The sequence below is a fragment of the Rhinatrema bivittatum genome, chromosome 1 (genome assembly GCF_901001135.1).
Source record: "Rhinatrema bivittatum chromosome 1, aRhiBiv1.1, whole genome shotgun sequence".
In the NCBI taxonomy this organism is placed as follows: Eukaryota; Metazoa; Chordata; class Amphibia; order Gymnophiona; family Rhinatrematidae; genus Rhinatrema; species Rhinatrema bivittatum.
The window spans coordinates 685,675,817-685,689,874 of record NC_042615.1 but is presented as its reverse complement, the minus strand read 5'-3'; the positions used below and the strand labels follow the sequence as shown (position 1 = coordinate 685,689,874).

The 14,058-nt window shown below is 41.1% G+C and overlaps 1 protein-coding gene across 4 annotated transcripts in view; it reads right to left on the bottom strand.

The window, feature by feature from the left end:
• Positions 1-1,225: 1,225 nt before the first annotated feature.
• Positions 1,226-14,058, bottom strand: part of TMEM171 (transmembrane protein 171) — an 86,661-nt gene continuing 73,828 nt past the window's right edge. For all 4 annotated transcript variants that reach the window (XM_029574768.1, XM_029574759.1, XM_029574777.1 and 1 more), the window contains exon 4: positions 1,226-1,508. In XM_029574768.1, the coding sequence (XP_029430628.1) occupies positions 1,340-1,508 (169 nt within the window). In that variant the 3' untranslated portion in view covers positions 1,226-1,339. The remainder of the gene's footprint in view (positions 1,509-14,058) is intronic.

Here is a 14,058-nt window from a genome sequence, read left to right as displayed (position 1 = left end):
TAGAGGAAGCTCAAAAGGCTAGTAATCAAACCCAGTAGGAAAAGTATGGGTGGGAAAGAACCAGTTAACACAAACATTGGTTCCTTACACCTCAGTCTCCCTACATACATCATTCTGTCTGACCTCTTACAGCAATATGGGTAGAGAAATGAAGAGCAATGATTGGACATCAATGCAGGGCTTGGTCTGAATCATTTACATCAATAATTTATAAGGAGACAGGAGGAATAATCTGGGCTACCAGAAAAAAATGGCAAAAGTGGTTAACAAAATTTTGGAAACCATAGCACAGGGATCTCAAAAATCTGTCCTTAACCTAGTTGAGTTTGCAGGATTTCTTCAAGGACTATACATTAAATTTGCATGCACTAACCCAATCATATGTAAATAGATTTCCTACACTTTCAATATGGAAAACCTGACTGGGTCCTCACCCAACAAAGTTTAGGAAGTTCTTCCCTAGCAAAACACAGGCAATGTGGAAGGGTTGGTCAGGCGGACTACGATGGTAGAATTGACTGGCAGATCAGTCTGGTAGATTGCAAATACTTTAATAACCAGAAATCCTAGGAGGCTCACAGTAATGGCAGCAATTTAGGCTATAATAATAGGATTTAGCTGCTAGTTTGGGACTGTCTTGCACGCTACAAGTACAAAATAACTAGAAGGCTATCAGAAACATGGATAGCCTGGTCTATCTGGCAGGCTAGTCAATGAATCTAGGAAGCTGGATATTTGGGCAATGGCCACACTCTTATTTCTGGCTAATATGATAGAGCTTCATGGTTCGGTATGAGAAAGGATGCCAAAAGGAACTACCCCAAGAGAGAAAACAAAAGGAGGAAGACCAGACTGTCCTAGATAGTAGAGATCTTAGAAGTGGTCACACTAGCTGACAGCTAGGATTATCCTTAATATGGACAGACTAGATGGGCCATTTGGAGTTTCTGCCATCTACTATGTAATAGTGAAATCAAGTCTCCTCCCTGCCCCTCCAATTCTTTGTAATAGTTCAAACCATAAACATCTTGACATTAGCTTGACAGATTACATTTCCCTTAAATAAAACCTAAGCAATTCTCTCTAGATACTAAAGTCATAAAAGAACAAAGTTAAACATTAATACTTCTCTTAGTTGTACTTTGATAAAGTTAGGTGATTGCCTTGAATGCTAAAAGAGTGGGGGGGGGGGGGGGGGACAAACACAAGCATGTTTAATCTGGAGTACTATAAACAAGACAGGCATGTATTTTATTATAAAACAAAACATTTAATAAATCAAACTGGTGAAGTACGTTAAAAAGAAAAGATTACAAAAATTGTAAAAAGCGTTCACAAGTTAGTTCCTAGTTCTTGACGTAGAAGGTAGCGAAGAGGAGTATGAATTACTTGAAGATGCCTTTTCTTCATATTTTGGAGGTGGCTCAGGCGGGGAACTAGGCACAGATATTGTGTATATATGTTGCTGCCCTCTAATACCAGCACTTCCTGGAACATCAAGGTGATCACTGGGAAAAAAAAAAAAAAGTGTTATATACCCATAATTTTACAAGATACAAAAATACTTACATGGATATCATTTTTACTGAATACTTGAAAACATCTTAAGATGTTATCTATGGACAGAGTCCATTATTTGTGAATGAAATAATTTGAATCCTTTTTTAAAAGGATTTAAATTATGAAGCAGGGATAATTAAATGTGAAAATGACAATCTCCGTACATGGCCTTGCAGAGCCAGCAGTTGTGAACTGCAAAATCTGCAGTTATGTAGTAGCAACCTGCTTTAACTCCACTGTCTCCAATTAAGTCTACCAGCAGCTGCCCAGCAACAACAATTTATTATTGTTGCCCATGTAACTTAAATTTTATACCAGATATCCAATTTATACAGTTTCATGCCGCTCATTTCCAAAATGAAGGTTGTACAGATATGAATTACAATTGTTAAAAACATGGTAAATTCTAGTTAAATGGCTGCAGTTGTTAACTCAGTGTTACAGTTTAAATGGGGGACATGCTTTGCAATTTAAGCCACTCACAATGATTATTCAATCACTGATAAACAAATGACACATGGAATCTTTTAGTTATGTTACAGTGGTAGAGATATATCCAAACCGCACTCAAATTAAAAACAAACATTTAAATAATTTAAGCTATAAATAGATTTCTGTCCTTGCCATAAGGCATTTGTTAAGACCTTCATTAACTGTTAAACCAAAGTCTGTACTGTTGGACAGCTTTCATCTTATCTATGTACATATATACATATACCACATACAAATACAGAGCAAGATAAGAAGTCTAGCAATCAGACTATTCATTAGTGAAAGTTGGGGCAAGAACTCAATGTCAAGGACAGATGTCAATGAAAACACTTTCAGAAGTATACAGGGAGAATAAATCAGATTTAATAATATTGTTTTCCTTTTGTTCTGCAAAGTTTTCTAGAGTCTAGTCTAGAGGTGCAATATGACTGAATCTAGACATCTCCCATTGGAGACAGGCATGCACAAAGTGGGAATATCCTAGTTTGGAACAGCCAGCCTTTTTGAATGTAATGCTATCCTGCTTCTCATTTGCTAGTAAGTAACAGAACTCCCAATTTGCTTTCCGTTCTCATTCAGCCCCACCATGTGCAAGTTTTACAGCTAGATGACCAACCAGAGTAAAGGAAGGACCAGGAGCGGCTTAAGGCAAATTGCCACCTGAGGCAAGGGACAAGATTATGTCCCCCTCCCCCCCCCCCCCTCTCGCCCTGGCTCCCCTTTCTCAGCTGCCTCTGGCCTGCAGCAGTGTCCCACCTGTCCCGCCTGCAGCGTCCCTCAGCCGTGGTAGGGGCAGGCGGTGTAAGACTGACACCACAGCAGCATTCTGAGAGAGGCATTTTTTTGCCACCTCAGATTTCTGCCACCTGATTACAGCACCGCGCCCCTGGTAAGGACTAGAAAATCCAGAGGATCCTAGCAGTTGACACCTGGGATTTATCTCCAGAGATAGTAGATGCAGATGGCTTTTCCCCCCTCATTTTGCTATTTACTGTGAGTGGAACCAGATAAAAGGGCCAAATCAAAAGGAGGATGCTTTGAAAGTAATGCAAAACGACTGGGTGGTCGTTGCAGGCCTGAGACAAGTGAAACCCAAAACAGCATCTGAAAATGTCCTCATCTACCAGAAAAACCTTTTCTCATTGGCAAAGAGTTATTCTGGAGGAAGTCCTCTAAAACCGGAGACATCTGGGAGTCTTACACCATTCTTCAGCAGTGTAGAATCCAATTCTGTGAGCTGACAGTTAATAAGTTTTCCAGTTTTGCAGGTTGGCATACGCATGAGAGCTATAAAAATAGCGCAGAGTACCCACCAATCTCACGCTTCATTGCTCCCACATCTTCAAGGTGGATTGTGTCGACATCGGTAGGCATCTAACAGGAAGCCAGGTCTTTCGGGGTTGCCACACTAATGATCTAAGTGGCATCTTTCCAATCAAACACTTTTCTATCGTTACCCACGGTTTCTGTTTGCGCACTATTTTTGACTGGAATAGGATGGGCAATCATGTAGCCATGTAATACCAGCTTAAATTTGGAACACTTAATCCACCCCTCAACTTATGCCTATATAAAATCCCTTGAAATACCCTAGGTGGTCTCTTTCTCCAGATATAGGAGAAAATCCTCTGCTGCCATCTCTTAAGGATGATAGTGGGGATATATCGGGAGAGCTTGAAAGAGATAACCCAGCCTTGGTAGCACATTCATCTTCACCGATGATATTCTGTCAAACCAGGATAAATATAGTGCTGCCCACCTACCCAGGAAAAAGCCGTTTTAAAGTTGTGAAAATACTTTTATTATAAAGCTTTTTATATAAGAATTTTTTTCAGTAATTTTTAAAGTCCCCCCCCACCTTAGAGGTATACTAGCCTAATCAGAACTATGCTCCATGTATGTAATGTCACAGATTTAAAAAAGTGTTCTGCCTCCATCAGCTGGAAGAGGGATTTGTTGTTGTTTATGCATTTTTTTTCCCCCCCGGACCAGGTGAAGGAAGAACATTAAGACATAAGGAATCTGGATTGCCATTCCTTAGATGTATACTGGCGTATTGTTCTTGTTGGCTAATGTTTGAGTTTGTTCTCATGTGTGATAAGAGCATTTTACGATATGTTTAAATTATATATCTGGGAGATGGGCTCATTCCTCCATAGGCCTCAGTTGACAGTTATGGGCAGAGGGTTTAGTTCTAGTCAAAAAGAGAAAAAGGAGGGAATTAGAGAGTAGCATTTGGGGAAGGGGAGTCTGGGGGAGGGATGAGGAGATGGTGATAAAGCTAACTAGAGGAAGCCGTGGAGCAAGGGGGGGAAAAAAAGGAGGGAAGGGAAGAGAAAGCAGTAGTTAGGTGTGGCAGGATGGTGACTAAGAAAATAGTATCTGTAAATATCAGAAGTTTGACTATACCAATTGAGAAGCAATTATTGTTCAAGGAGTTAAGGTAAAAGGTAGATATCCAATTCATTCAAGAGACATTAAAGAAAAAGGATGAAGGGATGGTTTGCCATAGGTATTACATGCAGATTCAGATGGCATCGTCCAACGAGAATAAGAATAAAGGTGGGGGGGATATTATTTCATTAAAAAAAAAAAAGAAAGCTTAATATTTTGATATTGGAAGCCCAAAAAGATCAGGAAGGCAGATTGTGAACATCGAGGAACAGCGGAAGTGGTGGTGACACTGGCTACCACATATGCTCCTAATCAGAACAGGGTAAATTTGATACAGTAACAATTATTGGAGTTTGCAAAAGGGCTGGTGATATTAGGGAGCTAGTATTTTAATTTTACAATATGATTGTCCACCCTTTGATAATTCTAAACCTTCCATGCACTCAAAACTCCTAGAAAGAAGCAGATAGAGATGGTGGATAGTTGGAGAATTTTCACTTCTACTAGTAGGGACTATACTTTCTATCCAGCACCAAATTCTACCTATTCTCATATAGATATGTTTGTTTGTTCATCGATACTGGTAGGGAAAGCAGCACAAGTGGGTATAGAGCTTTGGATTTGTACAGACCAAGCGCCCATATGGGCAGAGTTTATAAATTGTATTCCTTTCCAACCTGGGAGATAATGGAGGTTGAACGATATGCTACTGCAAGATGAGGGAGATCTGTACTAAGATAAGAGCAGGAAATTCAGGATTATCTGACACTTAATGATAATGGGGTCACATTATGGGATAGGTTAAAATGGTCTTAAGGGGTAAGCTAACTGTGGGCCTCACTGTTTAGAAGACGAAAGCAAAAACAGGCAGATGATCTGGAGGTCGTCCATCACTGATTTGGAAAGGAAACATAAGATTGGGGGATCCTCACAAAAACTGAACCAGTTAGAGAAAATGCGGGCACAGTTGAAATTGTTGACACTGGACAATATTAACCACCAAATGCTAAGGATCAAACAAGCCTTCTAGATTATTAGCAACTAAGTTGAAAAGACAAGTGGCATGGTTGCAGGTTCAAGAGGAAAACTAAAGATGGACAATACACGATCCCAAAAGGATAATGCAGAGATTTAAGCTTTATCACAATCTTTACTGGAGTGATGGCAATATTAAGGAGGAGGCGATAGATGCTTATTTAGCAGAGCTGCGGTTACCTTGTCCAACAGATCTAAGAGAGGCATTATATAGGGAGATTACAGACTGAAATTGGGGCAGCTTTCAAAAGTTTAAAGTTAGATAAAGCTCCCTGTGATGCAGCATTAGAATCTGATGCTTTTGCTTCTTACCCACCCCCCACCAAAAAAAAAAAAAAAAGTATGTTAAGAACTTTGGTTACAAAAGATTTTTTAAATGAGGAAAAAATATTATCCTTTACTTTCAAGAAATATAGCTCACAAACTAGCAGTTTTTGAGAAGATTGAGGGTAAAACTGGCCTCTCCCAGACAGAAGGCTGAATTCTTGTATATTTGGTCTGCATATATAGAGACTCTTTGCCCCACAAATCGAGGAGCCAACTTTTAAAATTACTTAAAATTATCTTTGTTATTTTCTTCATATCCTTGGATAGTACTTTTAGAGTAGTGTATATGTCATTTATCATGCTGACATCAAGAGTAGTTATTGTTTTGATGGTGTTAATCTGTTAAAATTTATTTTCACTGATATGGTATATGAAGAGTCCCAACACTGTGTCCATGTTACTATTGTAATTTTTACTATTCAATAAAAAAAAAAATGTTACTATAAAGATAGGTAACATACCCAGGCTAGATGGGTACATGGAGCAATTTTATAAGGATCTTGCAATTTCCTTACTGGTTCCCTATAAATAATGTTCAATAGCTTTCTAGGTGAAGAATTACCACATTTGATGCAATTAGCAGGCATAGCAAGTCATCCTGAAAGAAGCAGGGACAAAAACTGTGGGTTCAACAAACCTACATCATTCCTCAATATAATTGTGAGAATATTAAGATCGGCGACTACTTCTGTAAATGGATTCCCCTCAGACCTGTGTTAAAGTCAATGGCAAGTACTCTGACACATTCAGTCTGGAGGGAGGTACTCAGCAGGGTAACCATTGTGCTCACTCCTTTCTGCATTGGCAATGAAGCCTTTAACCTATATGGACATTCATCAAAATGCATTATGGAGTTAACACATGCGATAATCATGTTACCAGCATGGCATGAATGCAAAATTTTCTGGAGGGGCAGGAGTGGGGAGGGGTTTGGGCAGGATTAATGAATATGAGTGCCAATATCACACTGTGTGCAATAGCAGAATGCATGCTATCACACATTTTTAATGCTGGAAATAACTACACTTTTTTTTCCCGGCATTAAGCTGTGCAATATGCCCAAAACGGCTGTAACGCAATTTGTGTTCAAGATTGCAAATGACATTTTGGCCATTTCTGGGCTTGGGGAAGAGGGGGAAGGGAGTGGCCTTGACAGTATTCAACTATTTATATCGCCCTAGCTTGATAGTACCCTTTTATAGAGTCCATAAGCTAGGGCAAGAGAACATAGTAGAAATCTCAACTTTGTGAGACTTTCCTCTCTCCAAATGATGTCAAATCTTCACCAAGGTGTATTGTGTGGTTCCTACACTCTGCATGTAAAACTGGCCCCTAAACCACCACCTGGCCCTCCTATAGAAATATAAATAGTTGACTACTATGAAGGCCTTATAAATATAGTCTCTCTCTGTTTCATTTTGCAGCATAAACATCCTAGGGTTTCCAAGCATAGTTTGTTTCTACTTAAAAGAAGAGGGGGGTCTGGGATTTCCAAATGTGGAATATTATAAAGTAGCCCAAATCAGAGTGAGATTGGAATGGCATAGAGGGACGAAGCAGAAACAGTGGGAACATATTGAACACTTCTTGGAAACTCCTCCACTACACGCCCTTCTTTGGTTAAAGAAGGGACCCTGTTTCGGTAGACATACATAATCTATTCACAAGATGGACATGAGAAGTCCATGATTCACTACAGAGTAAGATGACCTCCTGGGGGAATGATTCACTCCTAATGATTTGATATAGTGTTGAATTTCCTGCTGGCTTAGAGGGTGCACTTTTAGGAAATTGGAGAGGAATGGATTTAGGCGAATTGGCCAAATCCTAAGTCTTCAGGGATGGGTATCATTTACTGATGTGATATGATGATGATGTCTCTTGGATGATGGGGATCAGTTTGCATTTATACAAATTTGCAATTATATGCAATGACAAAGGCAAACAACTGTTAGGAAAGGGTATCCAATTTAAGCTTATTGTATAAAGGAGTTACCTCTGAAAGAGTTCATCTCAAACGTTTATAGTGTGTTGAATCAACCTCCAGAGGATCTTCTTAAACATGAAAGATATTGGGTAAGATCTCAAATATTCAGTAAAAGGTCTGGGCAGATATTTAGAAGGCATCTAGCAAAGACATCTATATCAGTTCAGTTGGTGGGAAATTCCTTTAGGATATATTTGCGATAGTATTATCCATCCGCACAATTAAAGAGCATGTTTACTAATGAATCTGATCAATGTTAAAGGGATTGCAGGGAAAGAGGGACAATGGAGCATGTGTGGTGTCATCTCCTGGGATTGAACAGTACTGGGATATGGTGTGTATTTAAATCTTGGACAGAACACTGCTCACGCCGGACAGAGATCCGCTGACATGCTTACTTTCAGCGTCTGTTGAAGGACTGCCCAGAAATATTGACAAATTGGTTACCCAACTTTTGAAAGCAGTGCATCATGAAATAGTTGCATATTGTAAAAAAACAAACCCCCCCCCCCCCAAAAAACACTGTACCACGTAAGCTATATAAATAAAAGTAGTTTATATAAAGATATCAGATGAGACAACTTCTAGAAATATGAAGAAATAAATGCCACTGCAAAACTTGAGAAAATCTGGAGTGTTTCAAATCTGGGACAAAGAGAAGAGTGCTACCTTCTTGTTGGACTAAGGGGGTAGGGGAGGGTGGAGTTAGGGAAAGTTGCCAGAGTTGGAATTTTTACATATTTTGTATTGATTTAGATAGCTGTACTCAAAAATCTTTAAACAAACATTAAAGTATTAAAAAAACAACAAAACAAAAAAACCACACACAACCACATAAGAGACTTGCCATACTGGATCAGACCAAAGGTCCAAGCCCAGCATCCTGTTTCCAATAGTGGCCAATCCAGGTCACAAGGAACTGGCGGAACTCCAAGGGGTAGATAGAATCCAAGTTGCTTATCCCAGGGATAAGCAGTGGATTTCTGCAACTCCATCTTAATTTTTTATGGACTTTTCCCTCCAGGAATTATTAAAAACCCATTAATAGCTTTCACCACATCTTTTGGCAACAAATTCCAGAGCTTAATTATGCATGGAGTAAAAAAAATGTTATTAGTTTTCAGTGTATTGCCTAGTAACTTCATTGTGTTCCCCCTAGTCTTTGGACTTTTTGAAAGAGTAAACAACCAATTGTGTACTCTTTTATAAACCTCCATCATATCTCCCCTCAGCCATCTCTTCTTCAAGCTTAAGAGTCCTAACTTCTTTAGACTTTCCTCATACGGGAATCGTTCCATCCCCTTTATCATTTTGGATTACCCTTCACAGTACCCTCTTCTAATTTTGCTATATCTTTTTTGAGAAGTGGTGACCAGAACTGCACATAAAATACTTAAGATGAGGCATTATGATATTGTTTTATTCTCCATTCCTAGCATTCTGTTTGCTTCCTTGGCTACTGCTGCACACTGAGCAGAAGATTTCAACATATCAATGATGATACCTAGATCTTTTTCCTGAATGGTGACTCCTAATGTGGAACCTTGCATCGTGTAGCCAAAATTTGAATTACTTTTCCCTAAGTGCAAATGTACGCCCGATTTTATAACATGCGCACGCAGCCGTGCGCATGTTATAAAATCTGGGGTTGGCAACAATGGTTTTCTTTTTTTGTCTTCTCAGCTAACACTTTTAGTGAATGTAAGATGATTTTTCCTGCTGTGCCTATTGTTTCCTGAATTTCTTCCTTCTTTTTTAGCAAGGAATCTAGTTCTGAATTATAGTTTATGATCTGTCAGCTTTGTTTATTTCCTTGTTAAATTTCTTCCGAGGATATGTATTGGATCTCTTTTTTTTTTTTAAAGACTTGGATAGAATCAGTTATTTTTAATTTCATGGGGTTTTCTTTTCCTATTTACTGTTATGTCATATCTGTATTACAGTTTTCCCTTTTTCAAGTGTGTTCTTGGAAATGTTTTAAAAAATGCATAAACAACAACAAATCCCTCTTCCAGCTGATGGAGGCAGAACACTTTTTTAAATCTGTGACATTACATACATGGAGCATAGTTCTGATTAGGCTAGTATACCTCTAAGGGGGGGGGGGGGACTTTAAAAATTACTGAAAAAAATTCTTATATAAAAAGCTTTATAATAAAAGTATTTTCACAACTTTAAAACGGCTTTTTCCTGGGCAGGTGGGCAGCACTATATTTATCCTGGTTTGACAGAATATCATCGGTGAAGATGAATGTGCTACCAAGGCTGGGTTATCTCTTTCAAGCTCTCCCGATATATCCCCACTATCATCCTTAAGAGATGGCAGCAGAGGATTTTCTCCTATATCTGGAGAAAGAGACCACCTAGGGTATTTCAAGGGATTTTATATAGGCATAAGTTGAGGGGTGGATTAAGTGTTCCGAATTTAAGCTGGTATTACATGGCTACATGATTGCCCATCCTATTCCAGTCAAAAATAGTGCGCAAACAGAAACCGTGGGTAACGATAGAAAAGTGTTTGATTGGAAAGATGCCACTTAGATCATTAGTGTGGCAACCCCGAAAGACCTGGCTTCCTGTTAGATGCCTACCGATGTCGACACAATCCACCTTGAAGATGTGGGAGCAATGAAGCGTGAGATTGGTGGGTACTCTGCGCTATTTTTATAGCTCTCATGCGTATGCCAACCTGCACTTTCCAGCAGGAGGGTACACAAAAGCTTTCCACTTCTGGGAAGGGATAGGCCTGAAATACATGTCCCAGCTATGATCGGGAGATAGACTGTCCCCATTTTCCTCTTTACAGGAGACATCATCTGTCGGAAGGTGACGTTTTTCCATATTTGCAACTCAGACACTTCCTTCTGGCGGAACAGGTAGGGCGAGATCTCACAATGGTACACCACTTAAAACCGCTCTCTCTGAAGAGAGAGCGGTTTTAAGTGGTGTACCGCAAGGATCGGTGTTGGGACCGGTCCTGTTCAATATCTTTGTGAGCGACATTGCGGACGGGATAGAAGGTAAGGTTTGTCTTTTTGCGGATGACATGAAGATCAGCAACAGAGTGGACATGCCGGAAGGAGTGGAGAGAATGAGACGGGATCTAAGGAAACTGGAAGAGTGGTCGAAGATATGGCAGCTCAGATTCAATGCCAAGAAGTGCAAAGTCATGCATATGGGGAGTGGTAATCCGAATGAACTGTATTCGATGGGGGGGGGGGGGGGGGGGGGGGGGAAAGCTGATGTGCACGGAGCAGGAGAGGGACCTTGGGGTGATAGTGTCTAATGATATGAAGTCTGCGAAACAATGCAACAAGGCGATAGCAAAAGCCAGAAGAATGCTGGGCTGCATAGAGAGAGGAATATCGAGTAAGAAAAGGGAAGTGATTATTCCCTTGTACAGGTCCTTGGTGAGGCCTCACCTGGAGTACTGTGTTCAGTTCTGGAGACCGTATCTACAAAAAGACAAAGACAAGATGGAAGCGGTACAGAGAAGGGCGACCAGGAAGGTGGAGGATCTTCATCGCATGACGTACGAGGAGAGATTGAAGAATCTAAATATGTACACCCTGGAGGAAAGGAGGAGCAGAGGTGATATGATACAGACTTTCAGATACTTGAAAGGTTTTAATGATCCAAAGACAACGACAAACCTGTTCCGTAGGAAAAAAAAATCAGCAGAACCAGGGATCACGATTTGAAGCTCCAGGGAGGAAGATTCAGAACCAATGTCAGGAAGTATTTCTTCACGGAGAGGGTGGTGGACGCCTGGAATGCCCTTCCGGAGGATGTGGTGAAGACCAGAACTGTGAAGGACTTCAAAGGGGCGTGGGACAAACACTGTGGATCCATAAAGTCAAGAGGCCGCCAATGAAGAGTGGGTGACTCGCCAGAATGACGGCTACTGCCTGGAGACAATACCCTTATTCAATAAACATACACATGCTTACTGTGACTCCAACATCGCTCTAAGCTTCAACAGCAAGAGGAAATGTGGAAAAATGGATTTACACTCACAAAGAGGGGAGTAGCTGGCTTGTTACGGCGGTTACTACCCCAAACCAAATAAGCCTGATGCTTCACCTTCAATGCATATACAGCATAGTTCTCTGCTTCAACGGCAGGGGAGAAGAAAAAAGGGTTCGCACTCACAAAGCGGGGAGTAGCTGGCTTGTTACGGCGGTTACTACCCCAAACCAAATGTGTCTAATACTTCACTTTCGATGCATATCCAGCATGGCTCTCTGCTTCAACGGCATGGGAGAAGACTGATACATCACGCATTTCCAGCATAGCTCCCTGCTTCAACAGCAGGGGAGAAGAAAAACAACCAATAAGGACTGTATAACATAGTCTGGGTAAAACAAATAAGCATGGGTGTAGCTTGCTTATTGCAGCGGTTACTACCCCTAACTAATCAAGCTAGATATTTCAATGGTGGGGGTGGAAGGGAAATAGAACCAAGAGCTAAGTGAAACAGATAAGTATGAGAGAAAAAATGTGTGAAGCTTGCTGGGCAGACTGGATGGGCCGTTTGGTCTTCTTCTGCCGTCATTTCTATGTTTCTATGTCATTTCATTTCTATGAATATTGCACGCATCTCCCAATTGTACAACTATATAAACAAAGATCCCCAAGTAAAACCGGCATACATAAGGGCGAGGGAGTTGGATTTAAACAGTTATCGGAGGACACTTGGGATTCTATTTTTTTGCATACCAAGAAGAGTTCCCCATATACCTCTTTGGCTGAGAACAGCTACAAGCTTATCTTAAGGTGGTATTATATGCTTACATAAATTCAGTCAGTCACATGAGCAACACTGCAGGAAAGGCTGTGGTCAGATTGGTACCTACGTCCACATGTAGTGGACCTGTCCACAGGTAACTTCCTTTTGGAACAGCATTTCCCTCATTATACAGTCTATTATTGGTGAAGGTGTGTTGCTAACGCCAGAGACAGCTCTATTGAATTTACCTTTAGAGGTCTCTTTAGTAAAAGAGGGGGATTGTGCATTATATTATAATTGCAGCACATTCAGGTCTATACTGTAAAGTGCGGTTGGAGATTCCCCGTCTGCAACTCGCTGTGGGCACACAATTGGGACTTGTAAAGCGATCCTGCGATACAGTCTCCAGTTTCACGCGTCCTTAGCACTTCTTGAAACAGACGCATAACCCTTTCCGCACCCAGCATGTATATCATATGTAAATGAACGAATTAGCTATTTAATGAAGGAATTAGCTATTCCCTCCGATACTGTGACGCACGCTCCGATTATCTCCTTTGTAACCCGCTATTTTGCTGCGTACTTAACCTATTAGTTTACCGCCTACCCTCTACCTGGTGTTAGTCCTGCACTATGGACGACCTCCATATATACTAACCCGCTTTCAAACTGCATTCAGCCCTTCCTTTTGCATGAACGATGCTGCACGGAACTCCGATTGCATTAGTTATTTGCTTAAAAAAATTATATATAGGCGGCGGTGGGAGCCGGCGGGCGGGTGGGCGCCCGTTCATCCAGGCGGAGGGAGCCGGCGGCGGCGAAAGCGGCCTCCAGCAGCCCCCGCTGGCTGTGAATGAATGCACGCCTGTTTACGACCGTGCAATTTCGGCGCTCAAGGCAGTTTTAGTTTTGATGGTTTCCCCCCTCCTGCCTTGCTTCGGGAGGGGGGAAACCATCCACTTCCTGGTACCTGTCATTTCAAATGTCAGTTGAAATGACAGGTACCAGCACACCCAGGATACTGTATAGGCGCTGTATTAAGCGCCTATACAGTAAAATGGGTTGCGCGGGCCTAACGCTTCGCCTAACGCTTCGCATTTGCAAGCAATTTGAATAGAGTATCGAGCGATATGTGAAGAGAACTGTGCGTGCGGGGAACGAGGGTGCGCCCTGCACTGCCGCACTCTAACGCGGCATAACTGTATCGACCTGATTGTGAGTTAGCACTACTGTGGAGGTCTAGTATCATGCCTACAGACTTGGATGTATGGGCAAGATTATCCAGGCTGTGCTATTTACATGAACAGGTTACAATAGCCAAGTCTATGGGTATACGTTCCAAGCAGATTTGGCAACCTATATAAAAGACTGGCTAAAATCGGGGGACAGTAGCGAGTAAGGGTACTGAAACTATAGCCTAGATACCCATTTCATTGCCTTAGCAGCATACTTTCATCAGCAGCTTTATCATCAACAGGTATTAGGGGCATTTCTCCTTGGGAATGTTCTTGTTCTTATTGTTCGCTTCCAGCAT